General features: G+C 35.9%; 3 protein-coding genes and 1 pseudogene across 5 annotated transcripts; 2 read left to right on the top strand and 2 right to left on the bottom strand.

Moving 5' to 3' along the window:
• Positions 1–590: 590 nt before the first annotated feature.
• LOC102601412 (protein SRG1-like) lies at positions 591–3,890 on the top strand. Of its 3 annotated transcripts, none has more exons than XM_015312735.1 (5): positions 591–1,045; positions 1,130–1,221; positions 1,952–2,273; positions 2,380–2,584; positions 2,713–3,797. In XM_015312735.1, exons 1-5 carry the CDS (start codon positions 785–787, stop codon positions 2,805–2,807), a joined length of 975 nt encoding a protein of 324 aa, XP_015168221.1. In that variant the 5' UTR covers positions 591–784; the 3' UTR covers positions 2,808–3,797. The 3 variants fall into 3 exon arrangements, with proteins under 3 accessions (XP_015168221.1, XP_006356228.1, XP_015168220.1); XM_006356166.2 differs by having other exon boundaries at positions 1,130–1,377; XM_015312734.1 differs by lacking the exon at positions 2,713–3,797 and adding an exon at positions 3,804–3,890 and having other exon boundaries at positions 594–1,045; positions 1,130–1,377.
• On the top strand, positions 3,827–5,591 carry LOC102601070 (protein SRG1-like). The gene is made up of 4 exons (XM_015312758.1): positions 3,827–4,087; positions 4,172–4,419; positions 4,774–5,035; positions 5,355–5,591. Exons 1-4 carry the CDS (start codon positions 3,827–3,829, stop codon positions 5,589–5,591), a joined length of 1,008 nt encoding a protein of 335 aa, XP_015168244.1.
• Positions 5,592–6,291: 700 nt separating this feature from the next.
• On the bottom strand, positions 6,292–11,874 carry LOC102585850 (pyrophosphate-energized vacuolar membrane proton pump-like; annotated as a pseudogene).
• Positions 11,875–12,518: 644 nt separating this feature from the next.
• On the bottom strand, positions 12,519–23,703 carry LOC102600715 (protein TSS). The gene is made up of 24 exons (XM_006356165.2): positions 23,563–23,703; positions 23,048–23,148; positions 22,901–22,962; positions 22,594–22,686; positions 22,355–22,427; positions 21,288–21,626; positions 21,132–21,196; positions 20,927–21,058; positions 20,448–20,489; positions 19,832–20,356; positions 19,228–19,382; positions 18,289–18,790; positions 18,086–18,148; positions 17,898–17,999; positions 17,491–17,796; positions 17,329–17,421; positions 17,141–17,242; positions 16,955–17,059; positions 16,379–16,512; positions 15,939–16,122; positions 15,691–15,822; positions 15,241–15,353; positions 15,073–15,151; positions 12,519–14,671 (listed from the first exon to the last, which is right to left on the bottom strand). The coding sequence occupies exons 2-24, from the start codon at positions 23,115–23,117 to the stop codon at positions 12,983–12,985; spliced, it is 5,160 nt and encodes a 1,719-aa protein (XP_006356227.1). The 5' UTR covers positions 23,118–23,148; positions 23,563–23,703; the 3' UTR covers positions 12,519–12,982.
• Between the last annotated feature and the right edge of the window lie 2,695 nt (positions 23,704–26,398).

Here is a 26,398-nt window from a genome sequence, read left to right as displayed (position 1 = left end):
ATGGTTTGGGCCTTATTAGAAAGCTAACTTTAGGCCACTTACAGTTGCATAAATAGATAATTTTATATTTCAAAAACTTTAGGCCACCGTTGCATAGACGTATTCAGGATTTGAAGTTTATTGCTTTTTAGTACAACTTCAAGTTAATGTACAATAGTAGTTGAGTTCACAATCGAATATTTATATGCCTAAAAGCTATTGGGTTTCTGCGAATCTATAGTTTGTGCTCTAGATCTGCTACAGCTTGCAAGAGACAGTTAGGGCAACATGTCAAAAAGTCTTTGGCTTCTTTGTTTTGAGCTAAATATATTCTAATGGTTCAAGCAACACAGCATTTTCCTCTCAAATTTCTCTTCCCGAGGGTAAATTATGCAAGTATGGGAAGTTTTTGGATTAGCATGACTGCAGTCTGCAGGCCCCTCCACATGTGGGGACAGTTGCATTTGTCTTTCCTAGCTGTGTTGAACTAATCTTACGTTTGATCCTTATCTTCTGTTAAGAAACACTCCAACTCGTTTCTACTGTATCTCGTGGACACCCAACACTGATGTGACATATAAATTTTAAAAGTGTCTAGATTATCATTTTGTAAGTTGGAGTGTTCAACAGACAGAGTGGAGACAAGTTGAGGTATCTAGATGTCCACTCTCAAAGTTGGATGCTTACTTGCCAACTAAGGCCAAATTAAGTGTCTGTATTATGCCTACATATAATGCTATCACTCTGGAACCTGAACTTCTAATTGGAAACCCATTGGATAGTGTTACTTGATCATAGCATAAGCATGGCTGCATATTCAGTTCCACCTGTAGAGGAGTTGCTGTCAAAAAGAGTTCAAGAAATGGTCCTTCATGGGGAGGAGCCACTAGGACCTTATATTTGCAGAAGTGGTGACGATGTTGATGAAAAAGAAGACATCATGGATACTTCTCCAATTCCTATAATTGATCTAAACCTCCTGTCTTCTTCAACAACATCAGATAACGAACGCGAACAAGAGTTGGAGAAACTTGGATCAGCTCTATCTTCTTGGGGATGTTTTCAGGTTTAGGACATTCCAAATACTGTATCTGAATTCTTTCTACTATGCAACTTTCTTGATATTCAAAGAGTTTTATTTGATGAGCAGGGAATAGCACATGGGATTTCAGCTTCTTTACTGGACAAAATCCGCCAAGTTTCAAGGGAATTCTTCAACCAGCCAATGGAAGAGAAGAACAGGTATGCTAAATCAGTTGTTGATTTCCAAGGTTATGGAGCTGATCCTGTTCCAGAACAAGGTCAGTCCCTTGATTGGTCTGATCGTCTCTTCCTCGAGGTGTTCCCTGAAGATGGAAGACAGTATAACCTCTGGCCACAAATCCCAATATCATTCAGGTTAATGGACAGTTGATCAGTTGCACTTTAGTAAGATACCTAGAGTATTATAGTAACAGTCTATAGACAAGAATGATCTAGCAAGCTAATATTTGACTCTATATTTACATTATTGTCACCTAAAATAAAACTACAAGTAGCCACCTAAAAGTAGACTTATTAGTAACTGGGAGAACAACAAAGGTCACCTGCTACAAGTTAAAATGCATGAATAGTGTTTACACTGTCAGTGTATATAAGTGAAGTCACATACGCCTACAAGGTGCCTGCTTTCTTGCTTAGTAGCTAAGGTTTCTGCCAAGTTCCAGTTTTCTGTCTCAGCACTCAGCTAATCATGTGTTGTACACAAATACTGTAAACTCAGAGACTGAACAGTATAAGCAACTAATAAGTGATGAATCAGAAGTGACATGACATATGGTAAGTGGTAACATCATGGATTTAAGCATAGGCATGTTAGACAGATTGCACATTTTTTCAGCTAGCTCCATAAACAAATTTGAGTATTTTGCTTATTCGTATTTAATGCTGGTTCACTCATACACGTAGCTATCTGATTACATTTGTTGTGCAGAGAGGTCTTAGAAGATTATTCTGAGAAAATGAAAATGGTCACAGAAATTACCTCTAAAGCTATGGCAAAGTCGTTGAAGCTGGAAGAAAAGTGCTTCTTGGAACAATTTGGAAAACAAGCACAACTGCATGCGCGGTTTAACTACTACTCGCCATGTCAGAGGCCTGATCTGGTTCTTGGCTTAAAACCCCATGCTGATGGAACAGGATACACTATTATTCTGCAAGATGAAGTAGGACTCCAAGTGCTTAAGGATGGCAAATGGTATACAGTACCAAAAAATCCTACAGCTCTGCTTGTTCTCATGGGTGATCAAATGGAGGTACATAGAAGTTCGCTTTTTTTCTCTATAAATATACATGTACTCTATGGATTGCACATGTACTACTTGTAGTGATGCATTCCATTTTCCACAATGAAATTGACAGATAATGAGCAATGGAATATTCAAGAGCCCGGTGCATAGGGTAGTGAGTAATTCAGAGAGGGATAGAATTTCTATCGCAATGTTCTACACGCCTGAATTAGGGAAAGAAATCGGACCAGAAGATGACTTAGTCAATATGGACAGACCAAGGATATACAAGAAAGTGACAGATTATGCAGAAACTCATTGGAAGTTTTACCAGCGTGGTATGAGAGCACTACACACTGCACACATTTAGAACTACTATCTATCTATATATGTCTTCCTCATGTTGTTTGGGCATGGATAGAAAGTCTACAACTCCAATTTTGGCTTTACATTTTTTTCACCTCAGGTTCGGAAGAAGAAGGCACCATTCTAATAAATGAATCATCCAATGATGATTTGGTCTGCAAATTGGAACTCTTTTATTTGAGCTCATTCTCTTAATTTCCTTCAAGCATTCCAATATTAAGTTAGACAAGGATTCAGCAATAGAAAAAATGAACTAAAAAGGCATTGCATAAAATTTGCTGCATACACGTTTAAAGTCTAAAATATCAAATCCATGAGGCCTTTGAAGATAAATATTTGCAGACGTGTGCACAATAAGCACATTTAAAGGAAAAATCACAGTAGTAGCCCAGAAATTGTGACTTATTTCAATTGATGTAACAGGTCCATGACGATTGACGACTGTCATATCATATGGCAGGACAAAAAAGTAGAATAAGTCAACAAATATTCTTCTTTGAACTTCTGCCCATAAATAGATACTATTTGATATTTCAAAAACTTTAGGCCACTCGCAACTGTACAAGACGAATTCACCATTAAATATTTATAGATATATAGTTTACTTTTTAATTATTAGTATACATTTTTGGCTACAATTCCTTTTCCTCACAAGTATCTCTTCCCAAGGGAAAATACAAGTATGAGAAGTTTTGGATGAACATGGCTGCAAGTCTGCAGGCGCCTCCACATGTAGGGACAATTGCATTTGTCTTTGCTAGCTGTGTGGACCTCATCTTACGTTCAATCCTTATCTTCTGTTAAGAAACACACACACACACACATATATACTGTATAATACATATAAGTAAACACTTTAACTTGAGAGCACATGTTTAGACATCTTAACTTGATTTCAAGTCTCAACTGACAACTAAACACTCCAATTTGTTTTCATTGTGTCTCGTGGACATCCACACTGATGTGACATATGAATCCGTGTCTAAATGATCATTTGTAAGTTAGAGTGTTCGACTGACATAGTGAAGGCGAGTTGAGGTGTCTGGTCTCAAAGTTGGAGTGCTTAGTTACTTGCCAGCTAAGGTCAAAGTTGAACTGTTGTTTATGTATTATGCCTACTATGTATAAATGCTATCACCCTGGAACCTGAAGTCTAATTCATTAACTTCTTATTGGAAACCAACTGGATAGTGTAACTTGATCATAGAATTAGCATGGCTGCATATTCAGTTCCACCCTCAGAGGTGTTGCTGTCAAAAAGAGTTCAAGAAATGGTCCTTCATGGGGAGGAGCCACTAGGACCTTATATTTGCAGAAGTGGTGAAGATGTTGATGGAAAAGAAGACATCATGGATACTTCTCCAATTCCTATAATTGATCTAAACCTCCTATCTTCTTCAACAACATCAGATAACGAACGCGAACAAGAGTTGGAGAAACTTAGATCAGCTCTATCTTCTTGGGGATGTTTTCAGGTTTAGGACATTCCAAATACTGTATCTGAATATGTTCTACTCTGCAACTTTCTTGATATTCAAAGAGTTGTATTTGATGAGCAGGGAATAGGACATGGGATTAAAACTTCTTTCCTGGACAAAATCCGCCAAGTTTCAAGGGAATTCTTCAAACAGCCAATGGAAGAGAAGAACAAGTATGCTAAATCAGTTGATGATTTTCAAGGTTATGGAGCTGATCCTGTTCCGGAACAAGGTCAGTCTCTTGATTGGTCTGATCGTCTCTTCCTCGAGGTATTCCCTGAAGATAGAAGAGAGTATAACCTCTGGCCACAAATCCCAATATCATTCAGGTAAATGGACAGTTGATCAGTTGCACTTTATAAGATAGCTAGAGTACTGTAGTAACAGTCTACAGACAAAATGACCTAGCAAGCTAATATTTGACTCTATAAGCAGCTAATTAGCAATGATTCCGAAGTGATATGCCATGACATGGCATATGGTAACATCATGATTTCAAGCATAAGCATGTTAGACAATTTTCCAGCTAGCGCCTCCATAAACTAAAATTTGAATATTTTGCTTATTCGTTTTTAATGGTGATTCACTCATACTGGTAGCCATCTGATTACATTTGTTGTGCAGAGAGGTCTTAGAAGATTATTCTGAGAAAATGAAAATGGTCACAGAAATTACCTCTAAAGCTATGGCAAAGTCACTGAAACTGGAAGAAAATTGCTTCTTGGAACAATTGGAAAACAAGCACAATTTCATGCGCGGTTTAACTACTACTTGCCATGTCAGAGGCCTGATCTGGTTCTTGGCTTAAAACCCCATGCTGATGGAACAGGATACACTATTATTTTGCAAGATGAAGTAGGACTCCAAGTGCTTAAGGATGGCAAATGGTATACAGTACCAAAAGATCCTACAGCTCTGTTTGTTCTCATGGGTGATCAAATGGAGGTACATAAAACACTCTCTGTTATAAAAAGATACAAAAAAATTTGGTTTAAAAGCACTTAAAATAAGTCAATCTTATCAGGCTTAGTGTGTTTATTTATTCACTTCTTCAAGCTTATTAAAAGTTCTGCTCACGCCACTGTGTCCCTTCCCTCCTGCCATATTACCATGATCACACCTGCAGTTGCTTAGTTTATGGCTCAACGTAACTATATATAGAAGTTTGTTTTTTTCTTTTTTCCTATAAATATTCATGTATTCTATGGATTGCACATGTACTACTTGTAGTGATACATTCCATTTTCCACAATGAAATTGACAGGTAATGAGCAATGGAATATTCAAGGGCCTGGTGCATATGGTAGTGAGTAATTCAGAGAGGGATAGAATTTCTGTCGCAATGTTCTACACACCTGAATTAGGGAAAGAAATCGGACCAGAAGATGACTTAGTAAATATGGACAGACCAAGGATATACAAGAAAGTGACAGATTATGCAGAAACTCACTGGAAGTTTTACCAGCGTGGTTTGAGAGCACTACACACTGCACACATTTAGTACTACTATATATGTCTTCCACTGTTTTCTTTATGCTGTAGCGCGAAGAAGTTTTGGAGAGAGGTGATGAGATGCAGGTTCAGGTTACCGAGTAGATGACCCTAGATAGTAGGGTGTGGAGGACACGTATTAGAGTAGAAGAGTAGTAGGTAGTATAGTATTGTCTTGTTTAGGGTGGCTAGTGTTTGTGATGGTACTAGTTGTTTATTTTTTTAATAATATATCCTAGTATATTGTTTATGATATTTCAATTATCACGTGATTTTATTGTTGTTTTGGCAGCTTTTGCACTATTCCTTGTTACTTGCTATATTCTCTTCATTGTCTCTTCTTCTTTATACCGAGAATTGTTGCACTTGACCAAAGGGTCTTTAGATAACAGCCTTTCTACCTCCATGAGGTAGTGGTAAGGTCTACATACGTACCCTCCCCAAATCTCACTTGTGGGATTTCATTGGGTATGTTGTTGTTGCTCAGAAGAAAAAAGCATCATTCTAATAAATGAATCATCCAATGATTATTTGGTTTTCAAATTGAAACTCTTTTATTTTGAGCTCATTTTCTTTAATTTCCTTGAAGCATTCCAATAAATATTAAGTTAGACTAGGCTAAATAACAAGAAAATTGTAAAATACTAAGTGAGCAGAGAGAAAAAGACACAATGATAGTAACACAAGCCCACAACTACCAATGTAAGCTATAAAAATGAAACCTTGCTTCGTGTAACAAAATAAACGATGTACTAAACATGGATAATGACGTTACAGACAACTGAAAGACTAGGTCTACCAAAGAAAACTAATTAACTAGGTGTGGTCGCCATCGTCATCTTCAAACTAAACCTGTGACTAGCTAAGAACTAATGAAGAAATCCCATGCTTATGGAAATTAGAGCAGAAAGGTTGGTGAAGAATGGAAATACCATAGGGCTTGGTGAAGTGTCTTTCTACTTAGAAAATCTTGAAAAGTATACCGCCATGTGTTGCAAAGATTGGAGCAAAGACAAGTGACTCTACTGCCATCAGCTTGATTAGGATATTGAGTGATGGACCTGAAGTATCCTTCAGAGGATCACCAATGGTGTTGCCAATAACCGCAGCTTTGTGTGGTTCAGAACCCTTTGGGCCAAGGGTCCTTGCATGCTCTGAAGCACCAGCCTGGCACATACTCGGCAGTTAGCAAACTTGGAGTGTCTAATAAAATATCAGTGCATAGATGTGTTTTAATTTCTTTACCTCAATATACTTCTTGGCATTGTCCCATGCACCACCAGTGTTTGATGCAGATATTGCAATCTACAAAATGAGACAGATAGGAGCAGATTCTTACGCCATATTCTTCCAAAAAGGAACTGTTCTGGAAAGGTAAACAACCAACTCGAACAGAAAATAAAATGTACAACGTTAAAGAGGGTTGAATCAATTATACCTGAACACCAGAAACCAAAGCACCGGCAAGAACACCAGAAAGAGTCTCCACTCCGAAGAAAATTCCAACTATGAGGGGCGTAAGCATGACCAGAGCACCTGGGGGAATAATTTCTTTAATAGAAGCATCAGTCGAGATCTTAACACAAGTAGTGTAATCAGGCTTGGCAAGGCCTTCCATGAGACCAGGGATGGTGTTAAATTGTCCGCGAACTTCCTCAACCATCTTCAGAGCTGCACTACCGACACTCTTCATGGTCATGGCAGAGAACCAGTAGGGAAGCATGGCACCAACAATCAAACCAATGAAGACCTTGGGGGTCAAGACATCGACTGTTGAAATTGAAGCCCGACTCACAAAAGCACCAAACAGGGCCAGGGACACAAGTGCAGCGGATCCAATGGCATATCCCTAGGAATTAAAAAGTTCATACTAGGTTAGATAAAAGGAGAAATGCTGAACAAATTTAGCATTGTGAGAATGCAAATATGAAAATCAAATCATGATTAGTGTCTCAAAAAAAGTAATCTCAAATCTGATTGACCAAAAAGAAACAAGAGTACCAAATGCATCACTATGACAAAATTGTGATCTCTAAACAAATTTATTGCCATGCATTTGCGTAAATATGCGCAAGCAATATGTCTAAAATGGATCTACAAACGGTCACAGAGAGGAAAGCAAAACAAATAAGATACAACCTTTCCAATAGCAGCAGTGGTGTTTCCAGCAGCATCAAGGGCATCAGTTCTTTCACGGATCCGGTGGCTCATTCCAGCCATCTCAGCTATACCTCCAGCATTGTCACTGATAGGTCCATATGCATCAATGGCCAATCCAGTAGCAATGGTACTCAACATTCCAAGAGCAGCAACAGCGATACCATACATGGCAGCAAAAGTAAAACTGACAAAGATAGCTATTGCAATGGCTAAGATAGGAATGATGACAGATTTGTAGCCAAGAGCAAGGCCAAAAATAACATTGGTTGCAGTTCCAGTCCTGCAGGAGTCAGCTACATCTTGGACAGGGCTGCAATAGAAACAAGGGGAGAACATACATAAGATGAAGTTACATCACTGTAACAAGTACATAAAATCACAGTATGAAGACAAACTACTAATCTAACCTGTAAGCATTGCTAGTGTAGTACTCTGTGACAAATCCTGATAAGTCCAGCCCAAAGACCAATACTGATATTCAGTGAAAAGGAAGGATGTTGCCCCTGCCACAATAAGCAAATCAATTAGTATTAGATACTAACTCAAAAGATTTCACGTCTAGCCAAGAGGATTTAATTTAAACCAATGCTTATGAGTGAGTCAATAGGAAAAACAGGAGACAAAAGGAAGCAGCTTAAAAAAATAAGGGAGACAAGGGAAAGACATTGAGATCAGAAACATGATAAAGGCGATTTAACAGAAAATGACGAATAGAACACTCCCTAGGCTACATTACATATAGCACTAGCATAAAAATACATAATTTTACTTCTCAGATAATCACGTTGATTTACATAATCAAGACAAGCATTATTGACCAGGGCATAAATATCTGAGGAACTGGCCCTTACATTTTTTTTAGTTTTTGAAGTGGCTGACTGCAATGACATGGAGTTGCCAGGGAATCAGTAATATGAGTTGCCAGCAAATCATTAATACTTAACTACAATCATACAATATTTCATCATTATATTGACTCGTGTGATATGGATACACAGATAGCAGCATTGAGGCTGAGTAAACTATCAAGGTTTAAGCCCACCTTAAATGAGGATTTAACAATACTTAGGCTGAACCAACTAAGAGAAGCAGACGAATAGCATAATGAACGAAAAAAGGTAAATTTCAAGTCAATACAATAGCACCAAGTCCACACCAACAAATGAGGAAGCCTTTTTTCTGAAAGATTTGGAGATAACAAACTGAATTGAAACAGAAATAACATCTATAGCATGTATTCCTACATGCTCAACCAACTTTAATAATTGATCAAGTCTCGGTGCCAAACCAAAGGATATGTTTAATTTAGCAAAATGAAAAGAAGAGACAAAACTATACAACCATAACATTGTTCACTAGGATGACAGACGACATAATACTAATGTGAACTAAGCAGCATTACCTCTACCTCAGGAGGTAGAGAGACTGATTCCAAAAGACACTCTTGGCTCAAGTGGAGCTCCATAAAAGACGAAATGAACACACAAAGAGCAACTATTCACAACTATGGCTACAACATGATCTTTCAATAAACAAAAGAGATCTAAAAGAAGGTAACTTTCACCTTCGGAGATGGCATTCTGTATTTCGGCACACTTAACAACAGCGTTCTGGTCATTGATACCTTCCTCTTCCTCAACTAAACTTTCGTTGAATCAATTATTCTTGTTGTTTCTCGGAGAACAACCTCCCTGGTCAGGCGACAGTTCGAGACAAGGTACCATTGTACAAGAGAGAACACAATTCCGATAACGGCGCAAATCGGAATTACAATCTCTGTACCGAATTCCGACAACAATGCTGATCCCATTGTACCACTAACTAAGTCGCCGGAAACTGAAACCGCCGGCAGAAAAATAAAAAAGAAATAAAATTACTATAAATAGAAAGACGGAAAATGATAAATGAAGAGAAAACAGGGGAGTGAGGATTTTATACGAGATTCGAGGATTTGGAGGAAGGTTAAGGTGTAACTCTCCTTACGACAGTTATAGTGAGACTGCGTTTTATAGCCGTCTGTTTTATTACTCTAGAATCTAGATCGAGAGGATTATAATAAATAAAGAATTTAAGTACGTTTTGATTATTATTTATGGAATTATTATTTTCTATTTTACATTTTCTTATTATGATGATTATTTGATTTTTTTGTTATCTTGGACATGAAATCTATATCCAATTATCTTGGCTATTAATAAATAAACAATTCTTTGGTGCAAAATAAATAGACATTAAACATTATTTCGTTGCAATTTGGTCTAAATATCTTTATTCTTTTAATGAAGCGATTTCTTTCTTAAATAGGTTGTGTATTTAGATAAAATTAGGATAATTGTGCAGGTGTAAACATAAAACCTTGTGTAGGAAATTGAATTTGCAAGAAAAATGTAATAATTTTCTTTTTTACATATTTTTGAAAGAAAATACAAAATTATTAGGTTTGACAGTGATCAGTAATAAATATGAATGTAACGATTGATATTTTGAATGCCACGTTTCCGATTGTTATGATGGATAGATATAGCGGTGGTCGGTGAATGAAGGATAAGGTAATGACGTTATTGTTTTAAGTAAATACGCACAAAACATCTGATCAGTCATTTTAATCTCAATTAACTAAATAATAAAGTAGGAAGTAAGAAAACATATCACTTAATCATAATTAAACTATTCGATTCAAATTTTTAACAATTTTTTTAACTAATTGTTGAGGTTATACAGATGAATGAGTAAATAATGATATTTTTTTCTCTCATTAAATAAGATACGCATATCTTCCTTTTCAATTTTAATTCTTCCTCTCCTTCATACTCACTTTTTTTTTCTTGGTATTTTTTATGATTTCACTTTCTAATTTCAACACAATTTATCTGAATTAACTATTTCATTTTATCATGTTTGATTCATATATTGAAAAACAAGTTATTATGTTACATCCTTCTAACATAAAAGTTTTCGAGGACAAGTTACATAAGGTTCGAAACTTTATAAATTTTGAAACCGCAATGTGAAAGATTCGTTTGAATCCAACCAACATGGATTTTTAGCTAAAATCACCTAATTTACCCACTACTCTTGAACTTCAGATTTCAATTGTATCAAATATTTCTTCTATTTTCATTTTGTTATCGGGATAAAATTTTGCATATTCATTATAAAATTATAATAAAATATTTCTTTTGTTTCATTTGGTAAAACATAATCAAGTCTCTATTAATTCTCTAAAATAACACATATTTGGGAATAATTATTTTTAATACATGATAACTAAATGAAAACGAAGAAAGTACTTCACAGGCGATAAATAAGATTGATTATGTTGCAAATGAACCAATTCAACAATTTGTATAGTATCCTTGTGTTCCCTTTTACTAATTTAGTATATAAAAAAAAACAAAAATTTCTTACTCGTCCATTATAATAAATTAAAAGAGATTTATTATTTCAATTTATTACTCTTTTTCATTAAGTAAGTAGTAATCTTAGGAGGATCAAATAAGCACCACTAAAAGTTGAAAGAAGACAATTTATGAGATTTTTCGACACAAATTTAAATTAACCAGGCCAGAAAATACATATGCTAGCAGACCGTGATTAACCTTCCCATTTATTTGATTTCCTTTTTTTTTTTCCGTTTAAATATAACTAAGGGGTAGGTAAGATCCAATTGGAAGTCAATAATTATGAAGGAAAAATCATTTTGGCGAGAAAATTTGATTAGAATTTGGCCAGAATGATAAAACAACATATTACACATTATGTTATTTTACCTTTTTGAACATTTTTACCTTTGTAACTTTAATACTATCTTTTAATTAAAAAATGAAAAAAAGATCAATTTATTTTAAAATAAAAAAGATATTATAGACTTTTAAAATTTCTGACCAAATTCTAGCCAAATTTTCTGGTCATTTAGCATTAAACTGATGGCGTCTCGACGTTCTCCTGGCGCTCTCCCCTTTCTTATGTAAAAAGGCCCACGTTTTTTGGCTTCCTATAAACCCCTCCTAGGTTGTGGCAACTTTCTACTCCTCCTGAGCGGTCTTGCCGTATCTAAAATGACTTCGAGCATCCAGCTTCACCATTGCTGCCTGCTCTCTCCTTCTTCGGCACTTCCCAGCCCTTCCCACCATACCTGGACATCGACTAAAGTCTCGTATCCCTTATCGCCTTTTTATCCATCCCATACTGCTTTTGAACCGCCTACTTCTATTCGCCAAGCCCATCCCGCAGCAAGAACTTCGTTTTCTTACCTCATTACCCAATTGTGAAATCATTTTTATTGGAACTCGTGCATGCTATATGAATTTATAGTATCTTGATCAGGGCGTGCATACTTCTGAATTTCGATTTTAGTTTCATGGTAAGTGGTGAAGCATTTTTAAAAATTCGTGATACTTCACATGCTATTCTTCTCAAATTATCTGTCGTAAATTTTCTTTTCCATGTCTCTTAAGAATACTTCATCCGTTCCTAAATACTCCCTTTTATCCATTTCAAGTGAATTGTTGCTTCGGGGAGTATTGGCCATGAAATTCTTGCTTTTTTAACAACTATTTTGTAATTATAGAGGCATCACATGTACTTTTTAGTGTAACCAAAAAAACAATTGGCAAGGGAGTGGGGTATCTACATAGGTTGGTGAGTTGATTGAGATTCTGCTTAGATCTTTTCCCAGAAAGAAAACTGATCAGAAAATGATATATGGTCCTATTAACTCAAAATTGTAAACGTCATTAAAATATTATATATGACAGCAGAATCTTAGAACAACAAGTCAAAATAACTCAAGGAGATCAATTACCAGGAAACAAGAAGTATGATGGTATTTACTCAACAAATTATCACTTGTTTCAACTTGTTTTCCTAAATTACAATAGCATGGGAAGCTATTTCAGAAAGGGCGCCTTATTGAAACCAAAAAAAAAAGGGGTACCTTATCCATATAAAGCTAGATGAACTTTACAATGGAGAAAGAAGCAAAGACTGCACAAAAAGGAAGTTGAATGAAACTCCTGGCTAACCAAAAAATTGTACCTCCAGATCTGTTATCATTTTGATCCAATCTCTTTCCTCACCTCGTCTTTTATTTCGGGTGAACAAGATAAGCAACCTCCTCAGAGAAGAAATTATTAGTTGTCCTACTGCAGTTTATCTTCCACATTTCTACAGCGTCAACTGCCTATGGAGGTTGTCTGGAGATGAAGCACATTCTAGTTGAGATCACTTTCCTCAATATACTTAAGCACAGACAGACTGCTGACTGTACAAACCATTTATTCCATGGGCAATTTGCCGCCTGTTTCTTCTTCGCCTTACAACAGGCAAAAAACCCTCTCCATCCTCATGCTTATTTTTATCTACATCAACTGTCTTTGGCCCGCTATATTTATTTGCTTCTATTGGAAGCTCCTTTTTCCCTTCACTTCCACCATGCAATTTAGTTGCACTATCTGCACTTGCTTTGGCAGAGCTAACTAAGAACTCAGACTTCTTTGTACTAACGGGAAATTCACTAGCAACATCTGAATTATTCTGTTTCGACTTCACAATGAAGCTATTTTGTATTTGCCTAGCTAGCTCTTCCCTGTCAGCATGTGAACTACTTTTTGTTGATCTACCATTTTTAACATTAACTGTAGCCTTTTTATCAAGCTTCTCCTCTGCTGAAACTATTGTGACAGAATTATTCAACCCTGTGGAAGAATCAGCGTCAATAGCCACTTTTGAATCTTCACTTGCAGCAGTAGTTGGCTTTGTATTTCTTGGAACAAACTCAGGTGCATGTGGATTCATGATTCTTGGATAATCGTAACTGTTTATTTCAGCAGCAGGCTTTTGGTACTTCACATATCCATTTTTCATGCGAGCATGGCTTGTCCTGGGGTACAAAGGTGATCTGGGACCACAAGGAACTCTCTCAGCAATTGATGGAAATCCCACTGGTTCAGTAAGCATGCCTTGGCTGGCTCTAACATCATAGACACTAGTGACAGCAGCAGAAATCAACATATGAGTCAAATGGTAGGCACCTGGATTGAATGGTTCAGCAGCAGCAGATAGCTTGCTCCCATTTCGTCGTAAACATTTTTCCTCACTACTTGAACATGAAACATCTTCGGACTCCAGGGAAGATTTATCTGACTCAGATCCACTTATCTGGACTTCATCTTCATGGATCCCATGTCTGTCTAGATCATTGGCAGGTGTAGCCTCTGTGGTCACTGAGTGCCTTCCATCTTCTTCTGATGTTTCAGTTGGACTAACGCAGATCTGGGAATCAGTTTTATCCTCATTTAATTCTTCTACTTTCTCCAATAAAGGCTTTAGAACCGTACCTGGTGGAGACACTGCTACTTCTTTGTATGATAAGGATTTTGAGGCCATGGTAGCAAGAGAGGCAGGAGGAGATGGAACAGTGACATTTGATGTGCGAGAAATTTCGGCAACAGTCATTTTAGCTGTGAGTTTGGTTGACTTTTCAGAAGAAGTGAAGCTGGAAGCCTTTAGTTGCTTTGCAGGAGAAAATTCTCCTAAACCATTCTTAGATACCACTTTTTGTCCCTGCGAAGTAACCTCTTTCCTGGAACTGTTGTCTCGAGGGAAAAGGTATTCCAAGTTTGTCTTGATCTTGGCAAGACCAGGTTGCCTTCGGTTGAACATCTTGCCACTGCCATGCCCCGTCCGTGTTTTTGAATTTGCTTCTTGCCAACCTTCATCAGAGCTTGTTTCGTGTATTATTTCCACTGGTTCCTCATTATTAGTGATATTAATGCCTTCAACTTCTTGAGTAGCGACTCTCTCTACGGCATCTTCTTTCTTTTTAACTTCTACTATGGTCACACGATTTTCCGTAACATCATGATTGATGGGATTGTTGCTTCTTCCATCATGCTGTCCTTTTTGAGATTGATCATCTACTGGCAACACCTAAGAGGCCATAAACAAGGAAAGAGTCACAGCGTCAATTGGCAGCTTCAGAAAGGAACAATAATAGGTAACTCAAAATGACCACAGCCAAAATTACCCCTTCCCTCCTCAAAAAAGGAGGTTTCCCAGGATATGTGTTTTCACAGTCACCTAAATACCTGACATGGGGTTAAGGATCATGTGCTGAAGTGTAGCAGGACAGATTTTCCCCATTAGACGAGCTCAATATCATTTCTCTGTTTGATGGTCTAAATAACTTAAGGTGAGATTTTGTACTAGGACTAACTCCTAAGTACATACAGAAAGTTAGCGGCTCTCTTTTTTGAGTTCTTTTCAATGTAACAAGTTTCAGTGAATTCAAGAGTATGAAGTATACACTACCATGCTGAGTGATAAACTACCTTTGAACGTCGTTTCCTCTGCTCTTCTATCGTCTTTGAACCCTGGCCAGGACTAATGTAATCCAGTAGGTCTGACACACTACATCAGAAAGTAAGGAGTTTTGGTTCCTTAGACACAAGCAAGATAGTTCAAGCCCCAGTAACACCAGTTCAAAATAGTTTCAATACCTGAGATGACCTTTGCTAGCAATGGATGCATCTAGTCTCGGAGCTCCTGTTCTTGCAGCTTCTTGCTGCTCTAAGGCCTTCGATTCAAAGTATTCAAGCCATGCAGCAGCATCCTACATATATATTACATATGTAACTCTCCAACTTTAAAATACAGCAACAGATTGGTGATTATTAAGAAGACCCAAGTCATTTATTATCTTCTATTAAGGACCTCATTATTACTGGGAAAATGCCCAATGTAACAAAAATAAAAATCATATGTTATTTGCTGAATACATTTAAAAAAGAAAGCACCACCATGCAGGGAGAGAGATACAGAGATTTATCTGCAGTGTCATCATTTTTTAACTGTTGAAGCATTCCGGAAAAGACTGAGATGTGAAATACATGCTAGAGCCATAGTGGTAACTATTAGAGAGGGAAATCAGGCATTAGATTTGTACACACCTGAGTGCGGAGATCATCTGCTCCTAATTTTGCTTGAAGAATCTGCAATGTAGTTTGTTCATGTTGCACACTCAGTGAATATGCTTCCATGAGAGAAAGAGCTATGGCTATGGCATGATAGCTGGCAGCAGTCTGTCCGAGGCAGCAACAGAGTTAACAAAAGATGTCAGAAAGTAAAGAATATTTTCACAAGCACCTAATTTAATAAAAGGATGATGGTTGGAATATGAGAACTGAGAGAGAAAAACCTGTATATGATCTACTCCCAATAATCTTTGGTTGCATTTAAGGGCTTCGTGTAGATATCTAAGAGCAATATGTACATTTCCCATGCCCTCTTCCATCATAGCCACATTTATATATGTGGCAGCCGTGTTTGGGTGAGATAGTCCACATGTAAAGTGAAGAAGAAATAAAGCACGGTTGACATACCTGGAAATCAATAATGAATTTGCTTCAGTTGTCAATGTAAATAAGAAAAATAAATTAACAGCTGAACATAGTAGGACCAGTCAAGACTTCAACAAGAATGAAAAGGGAATGTGAGAGACCAGACGGAGAAATCTTCTGAGTCCTAAAATTACAATTTGCAAAGCTCAACAAATTTGGAATCAAAAGGTCGAGCAAGACACGTAACTCTTAGTTTCAAAATATGACCAACAAGAAAAGAGAATCTTTTCTCACTCACTTCAGAGCTAACTCAATGTGTTGGAGACGATAGTAGAATACAGAAAGATCCCCATAACTTTTCATTGTATCTGGATGGTCAAGTCCTAGCTCCCTCTCATTGATATCCAATGCCTTCTGTTGATAAATTGTTGCCTAAACAAGAATAATAATCATTCAGAAAGATTATTATCATATATTCTGCAATTATGTATATCCAAGGAGTCTGCATTTCGTTTATTGGTGGATGCCAATGCAATGGTGTGTGGCAGAATACACAAGTGAATGGAAGGTAAAAAGAAAGTGATCTTTTGTGAATTGAAAAAAATTTCCAAAAAGCTGACTGCAGGAGCTTGCATGATTGCAAAAAGAAAACATAGATGTTTAGGAATACTTCCAAAATTGTCTGTCGAACATCAATATGCAAGCATGCCTAAGATATTTCTTCCTCGACTCATTAGCTACTCTTATTAAATTTAAGAACTTGTTCTGGAAATAGATAATTAACGAGCAAGATATGAAAATAAGGAGAAACAAGACTAGTTTAATGTTGCATGCCACTTCATACATCAAAGCCAATCGCTAAAGTTTATGTTACCTGATTGAAATCTCCGGTGTGATAAAGGACAACAGCGAGGAGGCTATATGCACTTGCAGTGGCACGGTGATAGGGGCCACATACAGCTATCATTTTTGCCAGGGCCTTCAAGTAAATACAAAAGCAAGTAAAGTAATGGAATGAACTTCACAGTGTGCGCATGTACTTTTATTTTATAATTTGTACCTTTGTTCCAAACATTACAGCATCTTCCAACTTCCCTTTGTCAAGAGCAACCTTAGATGATTCTAGTAAAGTTCGTCCATCAGCAGAAGAGCATCCAACATGCTGAAAAGCAGATAGTAATTAAATGAAGGTTGCATTTCCAGTATTTTTCACATTCAAAAGGAAGCAGAAGAGACAGAAACGCTTACTTTACACAAAGGCACTACACTGATAACATCACTTTTACTGAAGGGGTATGGGCATTCCATATCATAATCTTTTGGAACCAACTCTAATCCAACCTGAACCAAAAACACATGTCATTAACTTTGAATGGTAAATTTTAATTAATGCAGCCAAGCTTGTAGTACCTTATGACAAAGCCCGCGGAGGACCGTCAATTTCCTCAACTGTTGGAATTCATCTTTTATTGTCCAACCAAATCTTTCAACCAGAAATTTCCTCAACCATTGCATCTTGAGAATGTGGTTTTCATCACTCTCTTGTGTGGGAGAAGACCCGAACAAGAAATTTAAGGTTGAGGCTATAGCAGCTGACAAGTTGGCCACATTGTCAACGGAGGCAATGACAGCTCTAAGTACATGCTTGAAGGCTCGAGTAACCATCTCATGAATACAAAGAGACTGTATATGAGGAAGCTTCTCTGCTTGTTCAACCTGGATTACACAATGACATCAGGCTCATCAGAAGACATCAACAAGTTTCAATTCCGGACAAACAAAGAAAGCCTGAGACAGATTAAGTAAATAAATCTTACCACATGACCCAGAGAACGCATTTGTAATCCTCTTAAATGCATGAAATCGGTAAGGGTGCGTCCATCAACTGGAGAAAGTTCCAACGATGCAAAGTCTGTAACCTAAATAGAATTAGAGATTAGTTTTTCTCTTCATGTATTTCAAAATTTCATTTCATTACCGAAATACATCCGAAACTTTGAATTACCAGCTTCGGGAGAGCAACTTCATCATAATACTTGTGTGCCATTTCGACAAGTTCATCCACTGACTGTAACAAGAAGCATAGTTATCAGTTAACTGTGAGCTATAATATTAAAGACTGATTAAACAAGATATATCTACTTCCTCAACAATTTTCATCAAAATAATAGTATAAAAATATGTTCCAAAAAAACAACTGTTATTGACCTTCAGATGTAGATCCATCCCACTTTCTTTCAAACGAAGGTAAGCTTCTCGAGAGATAAATCTCCTCCATTCAACTTCACACTTTGGATTACCATTACTTAGTTTCATCGAGCCACTTTCTGTGTTCAGAGTGCTGGCTGTCACATCATCTGCTTCATTGTCATCCATGGAACTAACATTATCTGGTTTCTTTTCCCGCTTTTTGAGCATTTTAAACTGCTTTCCAAGCCCCTTAACTATGGGTTCAGCCTTACCACCATTCCCAACTGTGTCTTCTGCTGGTCTTTCCTGCTTTTGTAGATGTTGAACCCAACAAGAACCAAGTTCCCATCTGATGGACCCTTTGGATTTATCATCCATCCCCTTTAACTTACTCAAACCATCCTTAATGATTTTATAAACCAAAGACATTGAATTTGCAGAGTCTTTCAAATCAGACGGGGGCAATTGACCACCTCCAGAAAAACCAGCAGTCACTGGCTTGTGGAGCAGAAGGCGCAAGCTGGAAATGGTTAAAACTCAGAATTAGAAGCAAGCATCTTGTGAGACAAAAAGAAAGAAATTTAACAATTTAGTCCTAAAGAAGAGTGCATCCTCAACAAAAAGATCCCTTGGATCTACACATTGATATCACTGGCCAATGTAAATTCTCATTCACAAACTCAATTTTGAATATTGACATTGTTGACCAATGTGACTTGTGATTCCCAATCAAACTCTTACCATGTTGTTGGTTCCCAACTTATATGAAGTATCATCTTCATACATGCACCAACAGTTATCAAAGTAAGAAAAGGAGGAAACATGCATAAATGCTTGATTGTGGTAACATGTTCAACAAAAGACCTCTACTTAAGTACATTCTTACAGATAAAATTCTTAGTCGTCCAATAACCATCCATATAAAAGTTCATCTAGGTTTATTGCATTTTGTCAAACCTGTTGATGTTGAGTGCATTGGCTCCCCCATCTGGTTGGTCATCGATTTTGATATCCTGAGGCAGACTCTTATCCACCTGAATGTCACCAACAACTTTCACAATTGCCATGTAACCACAATGTTTCACAACCACCATGCTCAATGAGGATGTGTCCTGTCCAATCAAACATATCCTTTCAACTTCCAGAATTGAAATGATTGGTGACAGAGAAAAGATAGGAGAGTATTTTTTAAAAAAAAAGATTATACATAAGGGGGAGGAGAAGGAGAAATGAGGGGATTATAAGGTGAGGAATCAAACCCCACCAACAAGGTGAAAGTTCAAGAACCAATTGACATCATGGAAGTTACAGATATTACCCAAGTCAAAAATAACGCACACCATGGAAACAGCAGCGGAAGAAAGGGGGTGGGGGGGAGGATGTTCCAGAAGGTGAAAAGAGTGTGTTCTCACTGAAACAAAATGCCTACTTAAACCCGCCACCCCCTTCCCCTGGGTGGGTCATGTGTCTACTTGTAAATAAAGGAGGAAAGGCAAATCATACAACAACTATATAAGGGTTTTACAACTTCAAATCTTTCTTCAGGAAGCTTGTTACTTACATGTATGACAACACTTTCATCAGCAGTTACTCCTTTAATTAAATTTATTTGAGCAACATCCTCAGCAGATACATTAGAATCTGTACTGTCGATTACTTTAACTTCTTTCAGGCTAGCCTCCCCGAAATCTCTTTTAACTACAATAGACAAGTCACCAATGCAATCCTCAGAGAGTACTGAACCCAGAGCACAATTTGAGGTATCCCTCGAAGTAGAATCCATGACTTGGTATATGGCCGAGACAGCTTTAAAAATAGAGACGTCGAGGAAAAGATTATGAAGCAAAAAAGCCTTTCGGTCCCGAACCACCCTCTCCTCCTCGGTTTTGCAAGGTAGTTTTGCCAGTACTGCAAAATCTGTGGCCCATGATCTATGATCATGCTCTCCATTCCTTCCCTGACCTCCGCCATTGCCACCCCAACTCTCATCTTCCACTGGAAGGGGAATGAAGTTTGATGCAGAATCAACAATGGATGGAGGGACAAGCCATGTGTTGGCGCGGAAACCATATGGAAGATTACCAAACTGAAAACAACCAACAGAGCAGAAAAATATGCACACAGTTAATACCACTTCATTTTCCCTTGATGATTATTTGCAATAAACAAGATGTCACCTTGTTATGTTCTGTAAAGGCCTTCATCAAGGATTCATATGCCTGCAAAGTAAAATATCAAGCTTTTATTCAACAAACAAATAATTTATACAGAATAGACAAAACAAATTTGAAGCAATTGATATCAATTGTCTCAGTTGGTACTGATAATCAAGCAGACAAAAAAAAGAGCGTGATTTTTCTTGTATTTTCCGCCTCTTTTATACATGTCGTGCATGTTATCATTATCAATCAAATAGAGTGGTGTCTTGCCATTAGATACCATTGATGAATCAACTTTCCTGTTCATACTTGTAGTCTTTTACAAAGTAACTGCAGTCATAAAGAAAATAATGGCACATATATGGCAAATGTGATGGATAATCAGTGTGATTAAGTTTACTTAGTGAATAAAGAACTTGATGCACAAAAAATATTTGCAAATTATACGACTGATGCTGGCAACAATGGAAATATATTGAGTCTATCAAGGTACTTACATTAGCAAAAGCTTGACTGAGCTGTTGCAGAAGATCAACCAAGCAATGGCTTCGCATAAGTGGCTTCCCCAAAGTGTAGAAACCTTTTGCTGCTGCAACCACTTGCAATGTCTTTCCATTGCATATCTTAATCTGCAGAGAGTTTTTGCATCATCAAAATCTTCAACAAATGCAAAACCAGATTATTATTTTTTTTAAAAAGTACCTGTAATTCAAAATAGTCGCCATCTCGCCTTGTTTTAGCATTGTTACAATCCACTCTTTTCAAACCTGAAATATCTCAATTAGAAGAAATGCACGATAAATTCTACAGTATTCCAGATTGAAATTTGGAAAAATCGAAAGGGAGAAGAAAACGCACTTAGTATAGGAGGAGAGAGGTGAGAGAAAGAGAAGAACTCGTAGAAATCAGAGAGCTTAGGAATTGGATGAATCGCCATCATTGCATTCTCCTCCTGCACCGCCGGAGCTGACGGCTCCAATGTAGGTGCCACTCCATCTGACGGCGAAGCTGGTCGGCTTGAAGCATTTCGCTGCGCCTTGGGCTTCTTAGCCCGAGATTCCAAACCGGCGCCGCCGGAAGCGGCGGAGGCAGTGGTGGATTTTCCGGCCTTGGGCTTAGCGAAGCGGGTAGTGCAGGCGACGATGTCGAGTAACCTCCGGACATGATCCACCACCTGAGACTCCTCCGTGTAGTCCTCTGACAAGTTAGTGGCATTTTTGTTAATAACATAGAAATTTCGGGCAATGAACAAAGTATCTAAACTCTTCGCGCGCGGAGGAAGTAAAATCTTTTAACTACTTATAAAAAATAATCTCTTACGTATAAAAATAAAATAAAATTATATTATAAGCTAATTTTTCGGCGCCACACATATGAAGTAGTTGATTATGTATCGCAGGGGTAATTGTGAATGAATTTTCGATGATTTTGCATGGGACCATCAGACAGAATACATATCGATGGTATGAAAAAAAATCAGAAGTAGCACAACAACATTAAACAAGGAAGATACTCTCTGCCGGCGCTTGAAACAGATACCACACGGACTTTTCTTTTCTTTTCTTTTTTTCCTTTTTTTGTTTATATTAATTGTAGGGATGTTAGGTGAAGCTTTTATATTTGACGGTAATTGTGAGGTTTAATTAAATAATTATTCTAATTAGTGACTTGTTAACACCGATGCATGCCATTGGTTTAAACAAAACTACACTTCTTGCCTTTGGCAAATTGGGTTGGTGAGTAGAATTAAGACTAAAAGTGTCGATGTAATATGAGCCGAGTAAAATGAAGCATAAGGAGTGTAGGAGTGTTTATCGTTAAATATTTATATTTAATAAACTTTTTGAATATAAATATTTTGAATTCATTTGAATCACGTGATGTTATAGCTCCATCCCTAAAAACATGTATAAATGAAAACCTACCTTCAACCATTTTCAGCAGACATGGCTTGAGAGTCGCAATATCTAACTTGTCATTTAGCTTTGGTCCCTTCACCTGTTCAAACCACCATCACTTTTCCATATTAATTAACACACTTCTTATTTTGAATAAATTAAAATTTAAATATAATAAATAACAATAAAACCAAAGATTAACCAACTGGGCTAACTTCCAAAATATACAAAGAGACAGAGGAAAAACTCATCAATTTTGAACTAACCTCATGAGACAGAGAATAGTTGGTAAAATGACATGTTTCAACATTGGCAGATAGTAGCTTCCTTACATCCAGTATCTTGTCCGTCGATATGCCCTTCAACAAATTCAATTTTAGTCGGCCTTTAGACATAAAAATTGAATTCCGAGAAATTGTAACAATTTTATGTTCAAACAATTTCTAGGGAAAAAAATGATAAAAATTCATGGTCAAACGGACAAAATTAGTTATCTCATCCTCCATACAAGTGACTAATGCGAGTGTTTCTTTGTACTTTTTTCATTTTCAATTGAATTGAATTCATCAATACCTTGAGAACAACTTGAGTTTCATAGGGAGTGATGATAGTTATGTCAAGCACACTTGGAATTACTGCAAAGAAACCAAAACAAAAATGTTAAGAGCACAATAAAATGAATTGAAAAAAAAACAAAAAAAATTGAAACATGTATTGAACCTTTCTCTTCTTTCTTCTTTTTGTCAGTTTTAGCTCTGTTTCCTTTTCCCCTGCCTGATCTTGGTGCCATGAACCTTCAACAACCAAATTCCCCAAAAGTACTGAAATTGAATGAACCAAAAATTCTAAAAAAACTTCAATTTATTTGATGCATATCAAAAGAAATGGTTGTTGTAGTGAATGAGCAATGAGCATGCAATAGATAGAGAAAAACAGAGGGATTGAAAAGTGGAGGAGAGAATGAAAGAGGAAGAGGAAGACTAAATAGTATTGAGAAAGTTTTAGATAGCTTTAGAAGATAGATAAAGCAGTGAAAGGAAATCTAGTGAAAGGTTTTGAAACAAAGATGATAGGATAAGGTGTTGGGGGGTTTTTTTTGGGTTTACCCAAATTACACTATACTATTACTTTTTTTCTTTAGATTTTCAATTTTCGTACTGAAAAATTTCATATTAGAGGTAAAGCGCTAAAACTCAAACATCAATTCTTTAAATTAAGAATGAAGGGATACTTACTGCTTTGTTAGTAATAATTTTTTTTGGAATTCTTTCAATTTCAATAGTGACTTCACCTTTGGCTGCTTAAATGGAGATGAATTATTGTGATAGTAATATTAGAGAGTTTAGAGAGGATTTTTTTTTGTTTTAATGTAATGTGTGGGGTGTGGTGTGTGTTGTGAAGAGATGGCAGTCCAAATTTAACCGTGAATTTAAGACGCATACAAAATTGGTGGACCAGATCACCGTTGGTTTGACGACACGTGGCATCCTCTTGATGGGGTGTCCCCTCCTTTGCCGTTTTTCTTGTTTTTTCATATTTTGGCAGCTTTTAATTATTTTCTCTAACCTATTAGGAGCAATTTCTGAGACCACAATTTTGTCGCTGTTAATTCACTAATGAATTTTTGTTTTCTTAATGAATTTAAGTTTTAAATATTAATATGTAAGAACAAAAACTTACAATCAAATATAATTCTCCATTCAATATGGAAGAGTGAGGGGCCATTGGATCCCGTTATAATCATATAATTGATGATATATGTAAAATTAATTAGTTCATACGATCATCATATAAATATGTGTTAGTATATTGATTTTATATATATTTGATAATTTTATTTGAGGAAGTGGTGTCGCATAACATCGCTTCTACCGTAATACATTTATTTTTGATGGTGTCTCCATCATCTTCAATTTTTTGGTCCAGCTTTACTACCCGTGTATGGACGGAGCAAGGTGTGCGAATTTACTCAAACTCTTTCATCGAAAAATTAAATTGTATATATAAATTTAAAAATTATTTTTATGTATATATTAAATTTCTTTAATTTATTCATATATCTATTTATTTATATTTTAAATTTCTTTAATAAAAATTCTGACACGACTCTATCGACAATTTCGAGGTTGTAATAGATGTGGGGTATGTGCTGGATGTGATTAAGAGAGTGTCACGAAAAACACACTTAGGAGAGTAATCATTTTCAAACAAAGACTCCAGCAGTGTGTCCACAAAGTTCACGTTTTATGTAGTAATTATTAATCCTTGTTTTGTAGTAGTCATTACTGCAATATTTTACAGTTCATTTTATGAAAAAAATAAATCAACAAGGACTCACGAAAAATATTTGTAAATATCTAAAAAAAATTAGGCCAAATTCGGCTTTCAAGTGAAGTCTAGGAGAAAGGGTGTGAAATTAAATAAGTATTCTCTTCGTTTCATTTTACTTGACTCATGTTTATTTAATACCATCATTAAAAAAGTTGATTAATTTTACTACTAAACTAGCGTATTAATTATGTTTTGAAAATCTAAATTTGACTATAACTTTGACTAATATTAGAAGGGTATATTGATTAAAATATTATTATATTAACAATATAATTTAATTCAAAGTAATTAGGTATCTTTAAGACTTTAACCTGTAAACACGACAGACTTTAGCTGAGTTAACTATAATTAGTATTTATAAGTACGAATATATTATCGCAGGAACATATTGTATATAACTTATAATATCTCTTTGTAACCATTTTCTTGATATATGTTTTTTGTGTGGCTTTGGTTAATCTGTCATGAGTGCAACATAGTTGTGTGGGAAAATAATTTAAATATTTGAATATGTTCTTATATCGTCTCTAATTAGCTGAATAAAACAATGTATTGTTATCTTATCTTAAGATAAAATTTATAATTTTATAAACTAGTTTTTGAGATCGATCTAGATTGTTTACTTTCTTATTGGGGTCATCTATAATATATTGTCCATATTTCATACGTCCAACTCTAAATAGTTCTTGCAAGAAGAAAAGAAAAAAATCTAGTTTCCACAATATGCCAATCAAAACGAATTTAAATTGATACATAAAATTATTTTTAAGTTCATTTTTATTTGTTTATTTTGTTATACTTCTTTTAAGAAATAATAATTAATATAAATATTTTCATCATAATATTCATATTAGTTGATTATAGTCTAAATGCTGGAAGAATTTTTATTACTCCTTATGTCCCTAATTACTTGTCTATTTTTCTTTTTTTAATAGTCCTTAATTACTTGTCCATTTTAACAAATAAAAAAAAAATCTTCTTATACTCTCAATTAATTACTTTGAAAAAGGTAGAACTTTTTTAAAATCTTAAGTTTTTTATTGATCCATTTCATAATTAATAGGGGTAAACTCTTTATGACAATTATTATTTTCTTAATAGATGTGTCAATTCAAAAGTAGAGGGATAGAGAAAGTATTATTTTTGTTTTTTCATATTCAATATCTGCATTAGAGCCCGACTATTCTCAATTCGCGTTCCGAAAAAGGCTGGAAGGATTATTCGAACAGCCTTACTATAGTATATATAGACAATAAACGTCACTATAATCGAAGCAGGACAGGGCAGGTTGTTGTTATTTACAGTTTGGGGCGGGAGAATTGTACTTTGTTTTCATTGTTTTTTCCAAAACACACAAATTTGTGTTAAAAAGCCTAACTTGTTTGTACTTATTGCTAAATACAAACACTCTAACAGCATTTCAATTTTTTCCAAAACCTTATATTTTCAGATTTAAATTTTGAAAAAAAATATATTTAACTAGCATTATCAAAATTCTATTTGTGATATGTTGTGATATAATTGAGGTGGAAAAATTAATTCTAACGCCATCATTATTTTAGAAGGAAAAAAAACTAGCACTCCTATTTAATTAGATGTACAGAATTCTGTTAGGATCTTCTGCTTTTGTGTTTTCTCACCATATGTTATATTTCCAATGTTTTAAAATAAGCATCTTTTTATAACCTTTTATCTATTCAAAATAAAGTCAAATCTTTATCACTACAATTTCCTAAACTT

The sequence above is a fragment of the Solanum tuberosum genome, unplaced genomic scaffold, assembly GCF_000226075.1.
Source record: "Solanum tuberosum cultivar DM 1-3 516 R44 unplaced genomic scaffold, SolTub_3.0 scf00215, whole genome shotgun sequence".
NCBI lineage: Eukaryota > Viridiplantae > Streptophyta > Magnoliopsida > Solanales > Solanaceae > Solanum > Solanum tuberosum.
This window is presented reverse-complemented; position numbering and strand designations above follow the sequence as displayed.